The following is a 21,315-nucleotide window of genomic DNA, read 5'->3' as shown; positions in this document are numbered from 1 at the left end:
GGAAACCAGAAAATATGTAATGCAAAAAATTACTTGTGGTTATAGTCAACTAAAATTTCCTATCAGATTCTTTTTATGCCCAAGAGCATTTAGCCATCCAAACACAGATTTTTGAGCGGTCTTTGGTTTGATGATCTAAGGCAGTCTCTGTTTTTGAAATTCTGAGATAAGAAGTGTTAAATGAAGCAAACAAAGTTAAAAAAAAGGTATCTGAAGAAGTGTGCATGCACACGAAAGCTCATACCAAGAACTGACTTAGTTGGTCTTTAAGGTGCTACTGGAAGGAATTTGTTTTGTTTTGACTATGGCAGACCAACACGGCTACCTATCTGTAACTTAAAAAAAAGGAAGTAGCAATAAACACCGCATGGAAAATGAGTGTAACATTGAACACACTAGCTATACTATATTGCATTTTTCTATTTCATTAGTCAACTAGGACATTTTACCTTATGATACAAAAATAGAAAAAAGATTTCCATGCACAAATGCAAAGAATCCCGCTTCTCCAGCTCATGTTGATTCCAAAGAATGCTGTGTGACTTTTGAGCAATTTTGGCCCATAAAAGCTGTCAGCAAGACTTTCAAAATGGAAGTTAAATTCATTTTTATCTTCATGGGGGTACAGAGTCACTTAAGCTAAATCCTCTTTTCTCTTATCCCTGTTGCTATTCTTTGTCGAGCTACTATAAACTGGAAGTCACAAATTTTCTGGTTCAGGCACAACTCTTGAGACTGGAGAACCAGGTAATGTCTTCCCTCAAAAGTCTAAATCAGCAAGTGCTTAATGCATGGGAATCTCTGACGCTTTCTTTACCAGAAACAGGAAAACACAGTTGAAGCAAAATAAAAATGCTGAAATTCCAAAACACATTTTAGAAATCTGAACAGTTTATACTGTCATAGTGCCATCTTTAATTGTAGTATACCATCTACTTTTGTGTGAAACATTGATTTCTAAAAACGTGTCTCTCTTTGTAAAAGGTAAAATGATTGTTTGTTTCCCACTTCTGTTGATTGTTAATCTTTTCCAGTGAAACAGGTTTTAATTCTTTTCTGAAATTTCAGTCTTTGACGATTTAACTTTCATATTTATGTTACTAGGGACTGAATTCATGGCCAGGTTGCATGAACATCTGAAGTATTTTGTAAATATGAAGATTTCAACAGACAAATCCTGGCAAGGCGTAACTGTCTACTTATCAGGCCATGAGGTTACTTTTTACATTAGTAATTTCTTACAACATTAATATTAAACAAAGCAGTATTTATTAATTTTATTTTGTTCTTTTTTTGTTCAGACACCTGGAGAAGGGGAACATAAAATTATGGAATTTATAAGGTCAGAGAAAGCAAAGCCTGACCACGATCCAAACACAAGGCACTGTCTGTACGGTTTGGATGCTGACTTGGTATGTTCAGATTGAAAGTGTATACGTGGGATTTGGGAATAAATTAAATTCTGGATATAAATGTATGTGGCTATTAACCACAGTGTCTCTTCAGACTGCAATAAATGCTTTTACGTGGGCCCAGAGATTTCTCACCACCCTCTCACATCATAACCTGATCTTGAATTCCGGCAAGACTGAGCCACTGTGAGTGACCCGTTCATGTGACAGAAAAATTGGTCAACTGCCTGCCCTGGACAGGATTGCAGTCTAGCTGAAGGCGCAGTTAACACTGTCTGTGGGTGCTTCTGGAACCAGCTTTGTCTCTGGAGGCCCAGGTAGCCTCAGTAACTAGAAGCATTTTTTACCAGCTATGCCTGGTACAACAGCAACAGCCAGCCGTTCCAGGACCAGGAGAGTTTGACCACAGTAGTGACCACTGGTGATTTCCAGATTAAATTACTACACTGCAGTCTGTGTGTGACTTCTCTTGGGCTTGATCTGGAAACTGCAGCTCATGCACAATGAGTGAGACAGGCAGGAGTGAGGTGCTCTGTCCAGAGATCTGCTCTGGTTGCTGATTTGTTATTGGGCCAAGTTCAGGGTGTTAATATTAGTATATAAAGCAGCTTGGGACCAGTTTATTTGCAGGATCTTCTCAGCCCATGTATGCTCGCTTGACAGCTTTGATCTGCAGCACTGTTACAGATGCCACACAATACAGTGGTACCTCGGGTTACATACGCTTCAGGTTACAGACACTTCAGGTTACAGACTCTGCTAACCCAGAAATATTACCTCGGGTTAAGAACTTTGCTTCAGGATGAGAACAGAAATTGTGCTCTGGCGGCAGCAGGAGGCCCCATTAGCTAAAGTGGTGCTTCAGGTTAAGAACAGTTTCAGGTTAAGAATGGACCTCTGGAACGAATTGAGTACTTAACCTGAGGTACCACTGTATTGATTTTGCACATGAATGAAAAGGTTTTTTTAGTGTAGCTGACCCTGTAGTTTGGAATTCCCTGCCCATTGACATAAGGCAGGCATCTTCGCTGTGCAGTAGGCCCTTAAGTTGTGCACTTTAAATTTTTTTACACACATGGCAAAAAAGGGAGGACATAGAGTTCTGACTTTGGCAATACCACCTGCCATTGAACCCAGTGAGTTTTTCTTTTAGGCACAATCCCTGGAACATAACCTCTGTGTAAGTTGCAGGCCTAGTGTGTTCTTTTCACAATATTTTAGTGCTCAAAGCATCTTACATTGATGATTGTTTTTGGGGGGGGATTAATTCCTTGTTTTTAACTGTTTTTAATTGATAGTCTTAATATTTATCAGAAACTTCTTAGAGCTTTTGTTACAATCAAGTGATATATAAATTTGTGAAAAAGTTAAGAAAAATAAAATTCTTGACTACAACTTTTTTAATTTGTGTAGATTTGAAAAGTAGTTTAAGTAGTGTGGCAACTACTAGAATAATGCTATTGGAAGAAGGGGGCACTCGCCGTGCATGAGTCTCATTGAGATCATTTTAGATCTGGGATTACTTGCTTTCCCATAAAAGAACTAATAATTCAGAGTTGCAGCAAAATATTTTAAGTATGCTTACCTCAAAAACAAAGTGTCGTGTGGAACCTTAAATACTGACAAATGTATTATGGCATAAGCTTTTGTAGACTCAAAGCTACTTTGTTAAAGTGACTGGTTTTAGCGGTAAAAACATTTAAAATGTTTCTTTCAACAGATTATGCTTGGACTGACAAGTCATGAGCCACATTTTTCCCTTTTAAGAGAAGAGGTCCGGTTTGGTGGCAAAAAGTCACAAAGGTAACTCTTCTAAAAATATGAATTGCATAAAAAAGGAAAATTGAACAAAACCACTAGATAGCTACATCATTTTTTAAAATGAATATTTGATATTGAATTATTTATAGAATTTCCATCAGCTTACTTATTTGTGGTCAATAATTTTACAGAGCGTGTGCCCCAGAAGAAACCACTTTTCATTTACTGCACTTGTCATTAATGAGAGAATATATTGACTATGAATTCTCACCAGTTAAAGTAAGTATGGATGGACCACAGGGCAAAAATGGTTTAAAGGTTTGCATAAGGCATTGGTCACGAATTGTTTCTATCAACCTTTGTTTATCAGGACAAGATATCGTTTACATATGAAGTTGACAGAATAATAGATGACTGGATCTTAATGGGCTTTCTTGTTGGAAATGATTTTATCCCTCATCTACCTCACTTTCATATTAACCATGATGCACTGCCACTGCTGTATAGAACATACATGGATATTTTGCCTAAGCTTGGAGGTAAGAGTCTCACAAAGCTAATGCAATATGGTCAGTTTCAAGATTGCTTCTTGTTGCAATTGTGACAATATTACAGAGGAGACTGCAGAGTGGAAAAGACAGCAGGGAATCTGTGTTATATTGCTCATGTTGCTCCTCTTCGATACAGTGTGCCTGCAGGAAAAGCAGCTCATGATTATAAGCATGAATCATATTTTTCTTCTCTAATAGGTTACATTAATGAAAGTGGGCACCTCAACTTACCTCGCTTTGAGAAATACCTTACAAAATTGTCAGATGTAAGTATATTTTTTATTCTGAGCAAAACTAAAGTCTTAACTTAAAGCCCCATCTATACCTTCAGTGTGCAGGTTTGCTCTCTAAATCTGAGAACCTGAGCTTTTCATTCAAAAGAAAAAGAAAAGAATTCTAGCTGTCATCAAGGTGGAGAGATGCTTGAAAATTTTGAAAGTAGCATGATTGAAAATATTGGGCAGCTTCATCCATTTTGGAATTAGCGGACACGCTGCATGTATATGATTCTGGCTTCCCATCATGCATGTCCAGTAAAGAAAAAAAAGCAACTTTCCACCACACATGTTATACAGTATGCAAGGAGAATCGTATTTTCTGATTTTATAACTGTAACATTACCAATCTGCTTTTCTTATGCTGGAATTACCTTTCTTTTTATCTCAGTCAAGCCAGTAAATCTGTACCTCTCAAATATATTCTGCTTCTGTAAATCAACATAGCTTCACTTTTTGACTTTTTGTGTCATAGCAATCCCCCCCCCCCCCCGGCCAGTGTATGATAAACTTCCACTAGTGCTAAACAGTTAAACTGTTCCAACCTGCCAGATCTTCAGTTGAAAATGGTGGTAGGAAAATATGCTGCTTCTTTTTTTGAAAACAGTTTAATTTGGTTTTTACAATACACGTTTATAGAAAAAATTCAATTGCATATCCATATAAAGAGATTCCTCGGAATCTCGGGACTCCCCCACCCCTTCCCTGGAGTCCCATTTTAATCAGTTAAAAACTGCATCTTCTTCAAACTCTTAATTATTATATCAATCCATATTTTCCATGATAATTGTTACACTACAGGTGATTCAAAATCCTGCCAATGTTTCCATCTGCTTACAGTGATCTCTTTGATAACTTATAAATTTTTCCCATTCTTTTATAAAGTTTTTGTCCTCTTGATTCCTGAGTTTTCCAGTCAGATTTGCCATTTCAGCATAGCCCATCAGCTTGGTTTGCCATTCTTCTCTGGTCGGGACTGTGTCTTCCTTCCATCTCTGGTCTAGTAGCATTTGGACGACTGTTGTTCCATACATCAAAAGTCTTTTCTGGTCTTTTGGAATATCTGTACCAGTAATTCCTAAGAAATTACTGGTTTTTTAGCAAATGTCATTTTAAACTTTTTTTCCCATTTCATTATATATCATCTCCCAGAAAGCTTTTACCACCTTTCAAGTCCACCACATATGATAAAAGGTACCTTCTTTTTCTTTACATTTCCAGCAGGTATTTGTACTTGTCCTATACATTTTTGCCAACTTAGTAGGAGTCAAATACCAACGGTACATCATTTTCACATAATTCTCTTTCAAGGAACAACAGGCTGTAAATTTCAGGTCTGTTTTCCATAACCTTTCCCAGTCTGCCATCTGAATGTTATGATCCGGAAAATAGGCTTTGGAGTTCAAATATCTCCTTGAGAAATTTGCCTTGAAATAGATTAGATGTATAAGGATAATGCTTTTCTTTCATCCATTTATTTTAACAGTTTGACCGTGAGCATTTCAGTGAAATCTTTTTAGATCTGAAGTGGTTTGAAAGCAAAGTGGGCAATAAATATCTGAATGAGGCAGCTGGTATTGCTGCAGAAGAATCAAGAATGCAAAAGAAGCACAAGGTTAGTTGTCTGGTGTCATCTGCAAATTTGATGAGCGTCCCTTCAATTCCTTCATTCAAGTCATTTATAAAGACAATGCATTCTTGTAGCATTGAAATTTCACTCTTTACCATCACAGCTTCTGTGAATTGATGTTATATGCATATCACTCTGTGTTATTTAAAGTATCAATCACAATTTTAACAGGCTCAGGAAAACGCTATGTGCTTGGCTGCTTTGGAGAAAACTGACAATGGAACTGTAGCATCTTTAAAAAGTGAGTCCAATTGTTGTGTGGCGCCTGTGCTGGCTAAACTTGTGTACATGAATTATCTGTGAGACCGCGGTTCTTGGCATTTTACTTTTTAAGTGAAAGTGAGTAAAAGACAATGATTATTTTTTTAAAAAGGAAGCTGTTTTTACTTGCCATTTTCCATACTATTTGCACACTTCAAAAGTTTTCTGCTAGGTTCATTTTAATTTCAAGCAAGCATATTTGCTGTACTCCTTTCAGTGCCTGATAAAAACAATCTTGTTTAGACAAGCCAACCCAGATGCTTATAAACTTGAGGAAATTTTATTCCATTTTAGTATTTTAACCTTTGTATGTTTCTAAGCATGGTTGTAAATTTTTCTTGATTTTATTGTTTCACACTTTGAGGATTTTTACAATGAAGTGCTGCATACAGCTTATTAAAAAAAGGAAAAAGAATAAATATCAGATGTTAATTGTGGTATACAACAAGTTAATCGCTCAATTTTATTTTTCATTTTAGCTTCGGTAGAAGATGAGCCAGAAGATGATGATTTGTTTGAGACAGAGTTTAGGCAATACAAAAGAACATACTATATGACCAAGATGGGTGTAGAAGTAGTTTCAGAGTAAGTATTAACAACAAAATGGCTTCTTGCATGAGCACTGGAACTCCTCCAAGTGGGTTACAGTTTCTAAATTAAAAAAGGAGAACCTGTGCTCCAGTTATAGTACATGTGCTTCATTTATAGTAACTGAAGTGATTAAATACGGTACATAATTTCTGTTAGTGAATTTAAAATGTTTTAACGTTTTATCTCAACCCATGCCTCTGAAATAGCTGGAGGTAATAGCTAAAACAGCTTCATTCTCAATCTTATTTGTAAGTGAAAGGAGAAAATATATGCCAATTTTTGGTATTTTTGTTTTAGTGCCTTTCTAGCTGACCAGGCAGAATGTTACGTCCAGGCAATACAGTGGATATTGCACTACTACTACCATGGGGTTCAGTCATGGAGCTGGTAAGATGAAATTTACAAGTGGAATGCTTATATCAGCTTTGCAATCAAGTGTGTTTTAGACCAGAGGTTTTCAACATTTTTGAGTCCACGGCTCCCTTGGCCAACTACATTCTTTCTGCGGCACCCCTGTGGGGCTCAGGAGCCCGGTTATGACAGCCCTTGCCTGCAGAGCTGTCAGCCTCTCACCCTTTTCCAAACACCATCCCTTATGGAGTGTTCCCTCAGCCTCTTCTCTTCCCACCTCCTTGGGAGTCCTCTGGTCTCTTGAGCTGCCCCCATGCCCCTAAGAGAGGTGCCTCCTAACACTGCCCCACAGGGGCCTGGGAAGAAGATGCCCCCAGCCTTTGTGGCCCAACGGAGACTGGACAAAGGTGAACTTGAGTCTAGCATCTTAACTGGGAGGCAGGAGTGGTGGCAGCAGGTGCTGCCAGGCTTGCATGGTGGAAAGGCTCCCTTTCAGCACCGGGCACTCAACTCCTAGGCATGTCTTGCACACAGCAAGCACAAGAAAGGCCGGCACAGTGCCTGTCTGCCCATTCCCAACAGCAAGGGCTGACTGGCTGGCAGGCTGGGTTCCCTTGCCCGCTTGCTTGCTTACTTTGAGCCTGCTTGTAGCCAGGGCTGTTGCAACAAACAGCTGTTCAGTCATTTGGGAAGCAGAGACGCAAGAGGGCATCAGAGCAGGGAGGGAAGGAAAGAGGGACAGGTGCCAAGCCAGTGTTGCCCTGACCATCATTCAAGGCACCCTGGTTAAAAACCACTGTTTTAGACTACACATATAGCTGCCACTTGACACCCAGTTCCTTAAACCACTCCTCCTCACCCCATACAGTTTAGAGCAGTGCTGTCTGAGTTACATACCTTGTCTAATTATTTGTGATTTTGTCCTTCCTCCAGACCATTAAAATGAATAAGATTACAATGCATGTGTTTATGCTTTTCGTACAGCTGCAACCTTTGTTGAACTAAAATAGCATCTTTCTTCTTTGTAGGTTCTACCCCTACCATTATGCACCTTACCTCTCAGATATCTGCAACATCAGTGAACTGAAAATCCACTTGGATTTAGGAAAACCATTCATGCCGTTTGAACAGCTTCTTGCAGTACTTCCAGCAGCCAGCAAGGATTTGCTGCCAAAATGCTACCAGGTAGTTAAATATCTTTAGAGGGATTCATCGTTATGGCTACTGTCCTTCTATTTTACAAAGATAATTTCAATCCTACTCTTGTGCATTATATATATATACATTTTCCATACAGGGATTTGCTTAGATAAGTACCACTGAAAAAGGAACCTTGTCCAAATTCTAAATTCTTTGACCAAAAGGCTATAGAAAAAAATTACTTTCCATCAGTAAGGGCTAATGTTAGTTAGGTCTTATCATAGTCTTCTTTTAAAATGTAGTTAATCTGAATTCCTATTGCTTAACTTTGACTACTTACTTCCAATTCTTTAGCATTTGATGACTGGTGAAGAGTCTCCCATTATTGAATATTATCCAACTGAATTTAAAACTGATCTAAATGGAAAGCAACAAGAATGGGAAGCAGTGGTTTTAATACCATTTATTGATGAGGTAAGAACTCTACCATTGTTTGATCATAAAGTGACTAGTAAACTGTTTAAACCAAGGCCTGGTTTGCATGGTTTAGTTTTATTTTTCTTCCAAATTTGAGACCAGATAAGTTGAATCAGCAATAGCTATCTGTGTGCTCCGGTGGTTAATTTACAAAGACCAGTAACATTGGGAGGTTAGTTCTTTACTTTTCTACCTCTGTCCCCAAGACTATACCCAAGAAGAGTTAGTAAATGGGCTCCAGTCATTCTAGGCTTCAAATAATTATGAATCACCCTTTCAGGAAAAAAATGCCATAGTATTCTCTCCTGGAGAAGAGCAGGGGTGGCCCACTTCTAAGTATTCCCAGGGGCAACCTTAGGCAAAACAGGGGGAATAATGTTCAAACCATCCTTTGGACATGATAGAGCTGTACTCTTAGCCATATTTAGTCCAGATTCAATGCTCCTCATCCTGGAACCTCCCAGTTAAAGGGCAGGTAAGAAAATAATAATAATAATAATAATAATAATAATAATAATAATAATAATAATTTAATCATGGATAAGGGAAATAGTTGCTCCTTTCACATACACCCTCATTTCTTGCTTAATTGTTTACCCCTCTTCCTGCTTTTTCCTTAACAACCTTAATTATAGTCAATACTTACTAGGATTGAATTTGTCCTATTGATTTCATTAGGCACTAAGTTTAACTAATTTAGATTGGATCCAACCTCCTCCCAGTCTCTGCATTTCAATATGCCTAATGCTTACTAAGTGTTATATTCTATTTAGAAACGATTGTTAGAAGCGATGGAATCCTGCAACAAGTTCTTGACAACAGAAGAAAAGCAAAGAAATAGGCACAGTGAATGCCTGATGTACTTCTATGATAAAGACGCAGAGTTCCAGTACCTATCTCCATGGCCAGAGAAGTTCCCTTCCATAGAAAGATGCCATGCAAAGTAAGACTGCAGGTGTAATTCCTTAATTAAAAGTGTGCAATCTACTGAGCACCGCTGCTGCAGTGCCCCTTTGCATTAGCTTTGTTTGGAAGTTAGTTTCAAAATCTCGTTTGTTTCAGAAACACTTGTTTGAGTAAGTAGGTTCTTGGCTGTAGCCCATAGATAATACTAAGAAGTCATTTGACAGAAATGCATAATGAAATGCTCTTAAGCTGTCCTTGTCCCCTCATACAATCAGAGAAGATGTCAATTAGTAAAGTTAAATGGCCAAAGATGGATTCTTCTGCATATATTTGATAGTCTTCCTTTAATTCTGGCTGACTGTTGTAAGCATAACAACATTCTTGTTTTCAGCCTTTGTTTACTGTGAAAGGCAGTGTTTCAAAATATACATTTGTAAAAAAAAAAAAAAAAGCTTATGTTCTGTGTGCAGAAACAGTTTTTCAGAGTAACTGTATGTTGAAAGTTGTGCTCTTGTTTCTTAGGCATAAAGCTATGTCTCTGGACGTCTGGCGTGTAGATATAGCCCAAAATAAAATAACGAAATTGGATATGGAGAGGCTGTATTTCTGTGGCTTTCCTACTCTGAAGCACATTAATCATAAGGTAAATTGTGCTTGATTGATTTAAGAATGACATGTTTTTGTTAGGTACTTATTCTGTGGAAGGCTTTCATTGTACATCTTGACTTTCTTTCCCTATTCTAGTTCTATCTGAAAAAAAGTGGGGTACAAGTTTTTCAACAGAGCAGCCATGGAGAAAATATGCTACTGGAAATAATGGTTTCCGATGTTTCAGAGGAACTAGTGAGTGTCTGGCTTTTTCAACTTTGTTTTTGACAGTCTCTTATTTTAGAGACTGTCCAAGTTTTGTTGTCAATAGCTGTGCTTGGATATCACAATAAACAATAGTTTAGTGAGATATGTGAGCTTAGCCTCCCCCTGGACTTGTGTATCTGTCTACATCCCAGACCCTGCATTAACACTGTCCTGTAGATATTTAGTACAAAGTGAGGCACAAGACTATTTGAGAAAGTGACAGGAGCCTGGTGACCAAAAGTGCACTTTTGACATCAAGGCCGAAGCAAAAATGTGTGTACCTATGGTCCTTGGTGCTATCTAGGATTTACAAACTTGGAACTGTAGATCCCAGGACACAGCAAGGCTACTGGCTTTGTTATGTGTGGTACTTACAGATTTGCTATGAAATAGTTTTCAGTAGGTTAACCAACTGCTTTCCTTCCTCAGAATGCTGAAAATGTAGCCAGTTCGGTGCTTGGGAAATCAATATTTGTTAACTGGCCTCACTTGGAAGAAGCCAGAGCTATTGCTGTATCAGATGGTGAAACTAAGTAAGGAAGACCAATGTACTTTGCAAAGTTTGTCACTTACTTGCATCTTCAGATGTCCATCTTTGTAAACAAGTTTTCATATGACAAGGTCTCGAAGCAATGGCTGTTTTGTTTTTTGAAACAGCTATGTAAACCATACATAGACCAGCCTGGGGAAAAATGTCCCTTTTCTCGCAGGATTTTTTAATTTAGTTTAAGGTATTTTTTATGTGACAAATGTGGAATACTTGTATTAATTTCGGTTTTGTTTCTGTTTGGATGTATTGAGTTGGTTTTTATGAATTATGTTTGTTATGATTTCTTATGATAAAGGGCACAATATAAACATCCAGAATAAATGGACTATGATAAACTGAACAGTTTTTGTGGAAGAGCAAAACATTTATCGTCCACATTCTTTGCTCTTTGCTGATGGGAAAAGAGCCAAACTGGATCAGACAGGGCTAGTGGTCATCAATACTGGAAGCAAAGCAAGCATACTTTTCATTTCTTTAATGAAACATATTTATTGATACCAAGTGGATTTGCTGTCCTAAGTTCATTTGCTGCAAGACCTAGTCCTAAATAAATATGCTTAGGACCGAGATTTGCTTTTATTTATATGAAATGCAAATTTATTTTAAGGTTTCAGTTGGAGGAGCCTCCTGGAACACAGAAGCTCTATATGGGAAATGCTGCCCCACCAACCAAAGCAACATTTGTTCGAGATAAAGAACAGAATATCTGGGTGAAAGAAATCCAAGGAATTTCAGAACAGTAAGACACTGCCTCTCGCGTTTGTAGCTTGACAGCATATTTTGACACACTGGTTCGTTTTAAGGGTGGACAGCTTGCTTATTGTGGACTGCCACTTTAGAAATGTATTGTGAGTCCGATGGCCACACCTATTTTTCAGTTTTTAGGTATCTCTTGATGGTGTGGTGGTTGCCACACTCACATCAATGAATGTAATTATTTCATTCAGAAGCTACAGTGGTGCCCCGCAAGACGAATGCCTCACAAGACGGAAAGCCCGCTAGACGAAAGGGTTTTCCATTTTGGAGGTGCTTCGCAAAACGAATTTCCTATGGGCTTGCTTCGCAAGATGAAAATGTCTTGCGAGTTCCTGCGGGGTTTCCCCCACCCCTTTTTCTAAGCCGCTTATCTGCTTATCCGATAAGCTGATAAGCCGCTAAAAGCCGCTAATAGTGCTAATCCGCTAAGCCGTCAATGGGCTTGCTTCGCAAGACAAAAAAACCACTAGACGAAGAGACTCGCGGAACGGATTCTTTTCGTCTTGCGAGGCACCACTGTACCTTCAAAACTGAAAAGCTTAAGACAGCCCTTGAGGAATCATCATATATAGAAAAGTTAATGAACTTTGTTTTCACTTCTGTTTGACTCACTGTTTCCAGTCTTTTCATTCTTTTTGCCATATCACATTCAAAACTGCTCTACAGTGAAGAGAGCCAGACACACTAGAAATCTGTGTTTCTTTTTATTCCCTTGCAACCTTCAAGGTTCATGTATTGATGTTTAATACTGAGTTTCTCCAACTGAAATAATCCTTTGCAAGGTTCTGTATTGCACACTTCTACCTAAAGTTGTTTAGCTTTATAGTGATAGTTAATCTTGTTGCTTGTTGTTTAACCAGGGATTGTTGCATTTCCTTGGAAGATGTCATGCCACCCAGAGCTAATTTAATGGTTTTGTACTATAGGCTCTTTGAACAGTAATTTCAAGGAAGATTTTCCCATTAGTAGGGAACCTCTGGCCTTGGGGCTAAGTGTAACCCTCCAGGCCTCCTTTCTGGTCCTACATACTCTATTCAGGCTACACCTTTCACTGCCTCTGCTTCCCATCATTCTGGGGTGCTTTTGCCTTGCTGGGTTGTGTTCATGAAATGTGATAATGTCTCTGGATGGAGGGGTTTGTACAAATACTGTACAAATGTAAGAGTCAGATCTCTTGCTCAGCGCACTTTTGACTCTGGTCCTGCCCACCATTAGCATGCAGCTGCTGGAAGATTGCCCCAAAGGAAATGCAGCCCTTGGGCTGAAAAGTGTTTCTCACTCTTTACAGATTTGTAGAGCTGGAAGGGACCACGGGGATCATCTAGTCCAACCCCCTGCAATGCAGGAAATCTTTCACCCAGTGTGGAACTCAAACCCACGACCCAGAGACTAAGAGTCTCATGCTGTACCGACTGAGCTGTATACATCCTTAAATTCATTCTGCCATATCCCCTTTCTTCCAGTTACCAGAGAAGAAAAGGAGTAATCATAAATGAAACATCTGCAGTTGTTTATGCTCAGTTGCTAACTGGGCGTAAATACCAGTTAAATCAAAGTGGTGAAGTGTATTTGGAGAAGCAGTGGTCCAAGCAAGTTCTGCCTTTTGCATACCAAACAATTGTCAGGGTAAGTTCCTCAGTTGAGTTTTTCATCAGTGAATTGAGATAAGAGGCCACAATGTTTACAGTAAAATTCAAAATACTAAGCTTATAAGTTTACTTCTGATAGGATACACATGTGCACTTAGATCTACAGGCCTGTTGCCTCATTCTTGCCATAGCCTACAATCCTATCACAGTATAGTTGAGAGACGTGGCTAAAGGCTGCTGTACAAATTTCTCCAACATCATTTCATTTTTCTTGTTATCTGTGACTTGCGTAATGACATAGTGCACAGTTAGGATACAATAATATCTTAGTAATAATAGGATATCTGCTTAGAACTTGGGATTGGGAAGTGGTTCACATGAAGTATCGACATTTTCAAAATGTTTATAGGATTAGTATCTTTCTTGAGGAGTAAGCAAACTAGAGTAGGCTGTTCTGTATTGCCACACATAGTTAACGTAGGTTGCAGTCTTATGCTCACTTACTTGAAAGTAAGCTCCATTGATCTCAGACTTACTTCTGAGTAGACATGTCTGTGATTTTAATAGTAAGTATTTAATTAGAGCATGATTTCCCCCCTCATTTTTCATGCAGGATATAAAAGCCTTCGATTCCCGCTTCTCCAGTCTCAAAACTTTGGATGACCTGTTCCCTCTGGGATGTACAGTCTTCATGCTGGGATCACCTTATTATGGCTGCACAGGAGAAGTTAGTTTTATCTGAAAATGTTTTTCCAAAAGACTTTTCTTAAAAATCAAGTCAGACTCCTTCTGCATTATTTTATTACATAATTTAAAATACTGAGCTCCACATTGGAATAATGATGTTTTAGGAGCTATTGTATCACTTCCATTTCTTCACCTTCCTGAACCTTTCCGCTCTTTGTAAAGGAACTTTTCTTCTTCTTTGTTTAAATTATTTGGCTCCAGCCCTTCAATGCAAGATCTCAGAGCACAGAACAGTAAGACTTGTTTTGAAACAACAAATCCATTAAACAGCATGAGTGTAGATAATTTTATTTTGCTGTTGCTTTCATTTAAGATACTCATCAGATTCTTAGGAGGGAGAAAGACACTGGTTGCTGTTTGTGAAATGAACTTAAATTTAAGAGAGTTTCTTTAATATCTCTTCAAGGTTCAGGATTCATGTGATGTTATCTTGGAAGGCAGAATTCGTGTTGTTTTCAACATTCCATGTGAACCTCAGCTGGATGCCTTAATACAGAATCAGCATGTAAGTGTTATTTCTCTTAACAGTGGATATGTCTCTGTAGATTTCATCTTAACTATTATAAGTACTATTTGAACAATATGCATGTGTATGTATTTGCACAAGCCCAGTGAATTTTTTAAAAAGCACAAGCTAGTTTTGAAGCTTCCCTTTTTAGGTGACATGGGAAGCTACTGTTTGAGGGGGAACTAACCTTACTGAGCAAATTTAGTCTTTCCTTGTTTCTTGGCCATAGTTTTTCAATGCAGGTTTCATAACACAGGAACAATTAAATATGTATCTCATTCAAGAGTTACATGAAAAATCTGGTTCAGAACCAGAATTTGGACTCTTGCGAATGTAAGCTTTGACTTTATAATGTGTGACACATGTAGCATTGGCAAAAGCCGTGTAAACTATGTGAGTGTGCTCAGCCTCTTTATTACTTCAGTTTTGTGTTGGCAGTAGCATTCAGATGTCGCAAGCAGGGTTGAGACCATGTTCTGATAGGTACTATGCAGACACACAGAAACTTGCCTTGCCTTGAAGACTCATGAAGGGAAAACAGTGTAGCTCAGCAGAGCAATGCAGATGTGTGTTGGGGAAAATAACACCAGTCCTGAAAGATCTACATTGGCTCCCAGTACGTTTCCAAGCACAATTAAGTGCTGGTGCTGACCTTTAAAGCCCTCAGTGGACTCCACCCCCACCTTCAACCCGGACACTGAGGTCCAGCTCCGAGGGCCTTCTGGTGGTTCCTTCACTATGAAAAGGGAGGTTACAGGGAAGCAGGCAGAGGGCCTTCTTGGTAGTAGTGCCTGCTCTGTGGAATGCCCTCCCATCAGATGTCAAGGAAATAAACAACTATCTGACTTTTAGAAGACATTTGAATGCAGCTCTTTTTAGGGAAGTTTTTAATGTTTGATGTTTTATTGTGTTTTTAATATGCTGTTGGGAGCCGCCCAGAGTGACTGAGGAAACCCAGCCAGATGGGCGGGGAATGAATGAATGAATAATTTTATTCGTATTACTATGGATAATACTCTCACAGGTGGAGGAGTGATGCTAACTCATATAAATTTGTGCCAGATTTTTATTTAGCCTCCCTGGCCTTCCAGTTTAGTGCAGATAAATAGAAGTGTAGGAAAGTCCCTGAGCAGGTGAAAACCTTATGAAGATGTCTCCATTCATTTTTCCTACAATACATGGAGGAGTGAGAAGTCATGTTAAAAGAACATATTAGCATGGCAGAAGCTGACTGCCATTTGTATTTCATTCCTTCCCCTGCCTTCCTCTTAAAAGCTTCAGCGAGACCAACAGAAAAGTTTCCGATTCTAAGGCCAGCAAGCAGTCGTACGCACATTGAAAACTAAGATTTATTATGAGTTGAGTTTTCATGGACTTTCATGGACATTTCATCCATTTCATTGGATGTATGAAGCAGACTCTAGTCCACGAAAGGTTTGAGACTGCAAGACGGCTTGCTTCTGCTGGTCCTCTGGAAGATTGTAAAGAGAATGATCTTTCTTGTCACTATACAACTGATATTGTTGCAGAAATATTCCGTGAAGTACAATCCTGGATATGTATTGGCCAGTCGTCTTGGAGTGAGTGGCTATCTTGTTTCGAGATTTACAGGAAGCATTTTTATTGGAAGAGGATCCCGGAGAAAGTAAGCTCTGAGTATAAACTTCTTTTGATTGTTTGATTGTTAGTTTGTAGCAAAGGCCACAAAAACCTGTTACCTGGTGAAGTGACTTTGTTTGTATTCCATATACAGTGGTACCTCGGGTTAAGAACTTAATTCGTTCTGGAGGTCTGTTCTTAACCTGAAACTGTTCTTAACCTGAAGCACCAATTTAGCTAATGGGGCCTCCTGCTGCCGCTGCACGATTTTTGTTCTCATCCTGAAGCAAAGTTCTTAACCCGAGGTAATATTTCTGGGTTAGCGGAGTCTGTAACCTGAAGCGCATGTAACCTGAAGCGTATGTAACCCAAGGTACCACTGTACAGTGGAACCTCAAGTTACGTACCGTCCTCCTTACGAACGCTTCGGGTAACGAGCTCCGCTAACCCGGAAGAAGGTCTCCTGGTAGCGAACTTTGCCCCGGGATGCGAGCAGAAGTCGCACACCGGCGGCAGCGGGAGGCACCATTAGCGAAAGCGCGCCTCATGTTAAGAACGGTTTCGGGTTAAAAATGGACCTCCGGAACAAATTAAGTTTGTAACCGGAGGTACCACTGTATCCTGAATAAGTATATATGCAAGAAGAGTTTATATGTGGGGAAGACGAAAAACGTGAAGACAGGACTTAGTGCAAATCATTGTTCTGCCTGACTGGCTTTCTTTCTGACACAGTTGTGCACATTATATTTCCCCTTCCTATATCAGATATTAGTTAGATTTGGACATTCATTAATTTCTTGGATTTCTTATTATTCCAACAGACAAATAAGGAACTTGAAAAGAGACTGAATTCCTGTTTAATCACAAAATCTTCTCAGAAGGAAATTCACTTTGAAACAAGTTTATACTTTTACCAGATCCATGTGTGAACTGTAATCACTTGTTTAAATATATTGTAGACTTCTTCTAAAGCTAGGACATATGCTTGTTATTTTACATTGTAAAATTTTGCTAGGATTCAGTGAGTTAAAACTCTGGTTCTACATTCAGTGGTTAATTAGTAGTATTTTTGTAAGGAATATATTACGCCAGCAATATATTGGTATTTCTTCACAAAATTTAGCTAGCATTCCAACTTTTGATTTTGCAGTCCACATGGAGAGCATAAAGCAAATGTGGGATTGAACTTAAAATTCAATAAAAAGAATGAAGAGGTCCCTGGCTATACCAAGAAAGTTGGAAACGAATGGATGTATTCCTCAGCTGTAGAGCAACTCCTTGCTGAATATCTGGAAAGGTAAGCATTAAACTACACTTTAGACTGTATATGCCTTGCACGTAACAGTTCAAACACAGTTGTACCTCAGAAGTCGAACAGAATCTGTTCTGGAAGTCCGTTCGACTTCCAAAACATTCAGAAACAAACATTCGGAAACTCCTGCAGCCAATCGGAAGCTGTGCTGGACTTTCAGGTTCCAAAGAACATTCACAAACCAGAACACTCACTTCCGGGTTTGCAGCGTTCGGGAGCCAAAACATACAAGTGCCAAGGCATTCGGCTTACAAGGTACGACTGTACAACTGACATAGGCAGCAATAATTCAGACAATGGGAACAGGGTCATTTTTGCAGCGCCACAAAGTTCTGGCTTCGCATAGGTATGCCACTCATATTTACCTTCACTTCCTCACGTTTGAGATGTCTTGCACATGGGCGAAATGCATAAATGTCTGTCGCCTGGTTTGCATGTACCAGGAAGCATGACTTAATTTAACAAAGGCATCTCAGGAATGAGCCATTCTCAGCCAAGAGAAGGAAAACAGTTCAGAATTCAGGCTTCCTTTTCTTGACTGGAAGGGAGGCATAGGTGAGTGAGGTTGATAAAGTGGATAAATCCCCACCACCAGTGGTGACGATGGGGAGCACAAGAAGGCTTGTCTAGTGCCCCCGCTGCTCACTCCCTCGCTCTGCCAGCCTGCTTGCTTGTTCAGCACTTTTCAGGCTCCCCTCACCATGTGTTAACTTGAGTGTGTGCATGCACTTTTGTCTCCAGTGTCACAACAGACAAGTGCCGATATAGTAGAGAGATAAATTTATCGCAGCATGCTCAACCGGCAAGGTACTGTTTTATGGAATTTATATAGAGATGTATACAAAATCTGCTCAGAATGATATATTTGCATTTTCCTAGGGCCCCAGAACTTTTTAGTTACCTAGCCAAAAATGGTCAAGAGGACATATTCTACGAAGATGACATTTGGCCAGGTGAAGAAGAGAATGGGTAAGCAGCTCATACCTTTAAAGCATTATTAGGGTAACTATAGGGTTGTAAAAATGAGCCTTGTTGAGTTCAGTTCTGCACTTCGAATCAATTCTTCAAACTTAGTTGTTGAATTTGTGATAGCTGGTATCAAAGCATGATTCCTAGTGCTCTTCCAACAATTAGCTTTAACCATTTGGACAAGCCCATCCTCTAATAATATAACCAACTAATACTACAGCCAACCAACTTTATAATATACACTGAGTGGCTACATCCTGAAATAAACCTGCTTACTTATGTTTTATTTATTTGTAAGGAGTAATAGCAGTAGTAAGAAATGAATATCTCTAGCAAATAAGAGTTATTGTTTAGTTTTTCACAGTTTTTTGTGATTCTGCTGGAAATATACACTAGACCTGATGTTTTTTCATTAAAGTACATACCTTTGTAAAGTCAAATCTTAAATCCCTTACAGCATAATTCTAACCACATCTACTTAGAAATATGTCCTATTGAATTCAGGATCTTCAAGACCTGTCTTTTATTTTTACAGATATGTTTGTTAAGTTGTTTTGTTTGTTGCAATTGGTTTTTAGTCTTTATATGGTTGCTTTTGGTCATTATTATAAGGAAAGTGACTAAATAATAATAGAAGAGTTTACTTCAGGTAAGTGGGGTTAGGATTGCAGTTTCAGTAGCTTGCTGAAGCTCATTTGAACTATATGTAAATCGTAATAGTATATGAGTGGGTGGTTTGTTGAACTTTTATAGCTGATTTAACGTTTGAGTTAAATTATTGGCAATAATTTAACCCTGCCCCCATACTTGAGGGCAGATACCAAAAGATTCCCACTGAGAAACGACTCTGCCCCAGTGGAGATGGCAATCTGGAAACAGTGGCTCATGTTCTCCTGTCCTGTCCCCTTTATAAAGATCTGAGGAATGAGATCATTGTTGTTGTTGTTGTTGTTTAGTCGTTTAGTCGTGTCCGACTCTTCGTGACCCCATGGACCAGAGCACGCCAGGCACTTCTGTCTTCCACTGCCTCCTGCAGTTTAGTCAAACTCAAGTTGGTAGCTTCAAGAACACTTTCCAACCATCTCATCCTCTGTCGTCCCCTTCTCCTTGTGCCCTCCATCCTTCCCAACATTAGGGTCTTTTCCAGGGAGTCTTCTCTTCTCATGAGGTGGCCAAAGTATTGGAGCCTCAGCTTCACGATCTGTCCTTCCAGTGAGCACTCAGGGCTGATTTCCTTCAGAATGGATAGGTTTGATCTTCTTGCAGTCCATGGGACTCACAAGAGTCACCTCCAGCACCATAATTCAAAAGCATCAATTCTTCGGCGATCAGCCTTCTTTATGGTCCAGCTCTCACTTCCATACATCACTACTGGGAAAACCATAGCTTTAACTATACGGACCTTTGTTGGCAAGGTGATGTCTCTGCTTTTTAAGATGCTGCCTAGGTTTGTCATTGCTTTTCTCCCAAGAAGCAGGCGTCTTTTAATTTCGTGGCTGCTATCACCATCTGCAGTGATCATGAGATCATTACGCCACTCTTACTTAGCATCCCAGGCCGCCCATCTGAGGCCACATTGTTCTTTCTTTTATCAGATCAAAATGATCAGACAAGATGATCAGACAACAGCAAAGGTGCTAGGTTTATTGAGGTTGCAATGAGATTAAGGTGCTAGGTTTATTGAGGTTGCAATGAGATTAAGGTGCTAGGTTTATTGAGGTTGCAATGAGATTAAGGATTGTCTGAACAATAATCTTGGTCATTTGATTGCCCTTTTTACCCATTGCTGTCTTTTTTATTTGTATATATTTTATTTGTATATATTGCATGTTTTATGTTGCTATGGTCATTGGCTAATGCGAATAAAGTTTATCTATCTATTGGCAATGTTTTTTGATATGGAATAATTTTTTAATGTAGTGCTGAGAAGGTTCAAGAAATCATTGCGTGGCTAAAGGCTCATCCTGTCAGTGCACTCTCTCGTTCCTCTTGTGATTTGCAAATTTTGGATATGGCTATTGTCGAAAAGATTGAAGAAGAAGTAGAAAAGTGCAAGGTACTGTTTTTAAGTCTGAGGAACTTAACATATGTCTTGTAATCACAATATATAGGAATGGGATTATAAATTTGGATTAGAACTGATTGACTTCCAATTAGAAAAATTGTATTTAACTGGCATGATAGTTTGAGCTTGTATAAAGATTTCAGTCTAGAAAGTTCAGGTGATACCCAGTGCTAGTCATACTCTGGCTAGACCCATTGAAATCAGTTGAGTTAAGCACACTGATTTCAGTGGGCCCTCCTCCGAGTACGACTTGCTTGGATATCTATTACACAGCAAGTGTGGTTTTGAAGACTTCTGAAACAGCAGTTCTGATTTGCCCCATTACATTATATTCCTTCAAATTCACTTATGTATAAAATCATTATTTTCAAGCACTGTAAAAAACAACAACACACTCTCCCAAGTTCAGTGTCCCTGATTATGCTGATATAGCATAAGTACTTATCGGCATAATAGACTGTTTTGGTAGAGAGCTTTGTTCACTAGACACAAGTAGTTGAAAGAAAGGTGTTATGTAGAAAGAGAGCGATGATCCAGCTACGTTGAGCAAAAGAAAAATGTTGAAAAGCAAGCATAATCCAAACTTTGTTCTGAGTATTCAGTTTCTTGTTTTCCCCCTTTAGCAAAGGAAAAGCAATAAGAAAGTGCGTGTGACGGTGAAACCTCACTTGTTATTCAGGGTAAGTTTGGGTTATTTTGTGAATGGAAGGATACTGTTCTTGTAAGAGAAAGTCTTAACAGAAATTCTGTCTTGCTCATAGGGAAATATGGTGCCCTCCTGAATTATTTAATTAAAATTGCAACAATGACTTTATGACCAACAGAGTTTGGTGTTCTATCTATGCTAATTTGATATTCATTTAGACATACTGTACACAGACTGCTTTGAGGAGGGTTTTTTTAACAATTAAACAGTGTAAATAAATAAGAAAGAAAGAAAGAGAAAACTTCACACAAGCTTGCATTATCTTGTTCAGATATTCCTTCACACCAAGTAATAGTCAGGATTC

The 21,315-nt window shown here is 38.9% G+C and overlaps 1 protein-coding gene across 1 annotated transcript in view; it reads left to right on the top strand.

The window, feature by feature from the left end:
- Nucleotides 1-21,315, top strand: part of XRN1 (5'-3' exoribonuclease 1) — a 44,789-nt gene that overhangs the window by 5,970 nt on the left and 17,504 nt on the right. Inside the window, exons 4-28 of the mRNA XM_081862904.1 lie at nt 1,105-1,214; nt 1,302-1,412; nt 3,133-3,215; nt 3,365-3,452; nt 3,544-3,712; nt 3,923-3,990; nt 5,486-5,614; nt 5,801-5,870; nt 6,370-6,475; nt 6,779-6,868; nt 7,861-8,017; nt 8,327-8,446; nt 9,223-9,392; nt 9,878-9,998; nt 10,100-10,198; nt 10,640-10,743; nt 11,368-11,499; nt 12,980-13,142; nt 13,719-13,832; nt 14,259-14,357; nt 15,890-16,005; nt 17,110-17,256; nt 18,151-18,240; nt 20,161-20,296; nt 20,929-20,985. Coding sequence (XP_081719030.1) covers nt 1,105-1,214; nt 1,302-1,412; nt 3,133-3,215; nt 3,365-3,452; nt 3,544-3,712; nt 3,923-3,990; nt 5,486-5,614; nt 5,801-5,870; nt 6,370-6,475; nt 6,779-6,868; nt 7,861-8,017; nt 8,327-8,446; nt 9,223-9,392; nt 9,878-9,998; nt 10,100-10,198; nt 10,640-10,743; nt 11,368-11,499; nt 12,980-13,142; nt 13,719-13,832; nt 14,259-14,357; nt 15,890-16,005; nt 17,110-17,256; nt 18,151-18,240; nt 20,161-20,296; nt 20,929-20,985 — 2,849 coding nt within the window. The remainder of the gene's footprint in view (nt 1-1,104; nt 1,215-1,301; nt 1,413-3,132; nt 3,216-3,364; nt 3,453-3,543; nt 3,713-3,922; nt 3,991-5,485; nt 5,615-5,800; nt 5,871-6,369; nt 6,476-6,778; nt 6,869-7,860; nt 8,018-8,326; nt 8,447-9,222; nt 9,393-9,877; nt 9,999-10,099; nt 10,199-10,639; nt 10,744-11,367; nt 11,500-12,979; nt 13,143-13,718; nt 13,833-14,258; nt 14,358-15,889; nt 16,006-17,109; nt 17,257-18,150; nt 18,241-20,160; nt 20,297-20,928; nt 20,986-21,315) is intronic.

The sequence above is a fragment of the Podarcis erhardii genome, assembly GCF_964252035.2.
Source record: "Podarcis erhardii genome assembly, chromosome: 5".
In the NCBI taxonomy this organism is placed as follows: Eukaryota; Metazoa; Chordata; class Lepidosauria; order Squamata; family Lacertidae; genus Podarcis; species Podarcis erhardii.
This window is presented reverse-complemented; position numbering and strand designations above follow the sequence as displayed.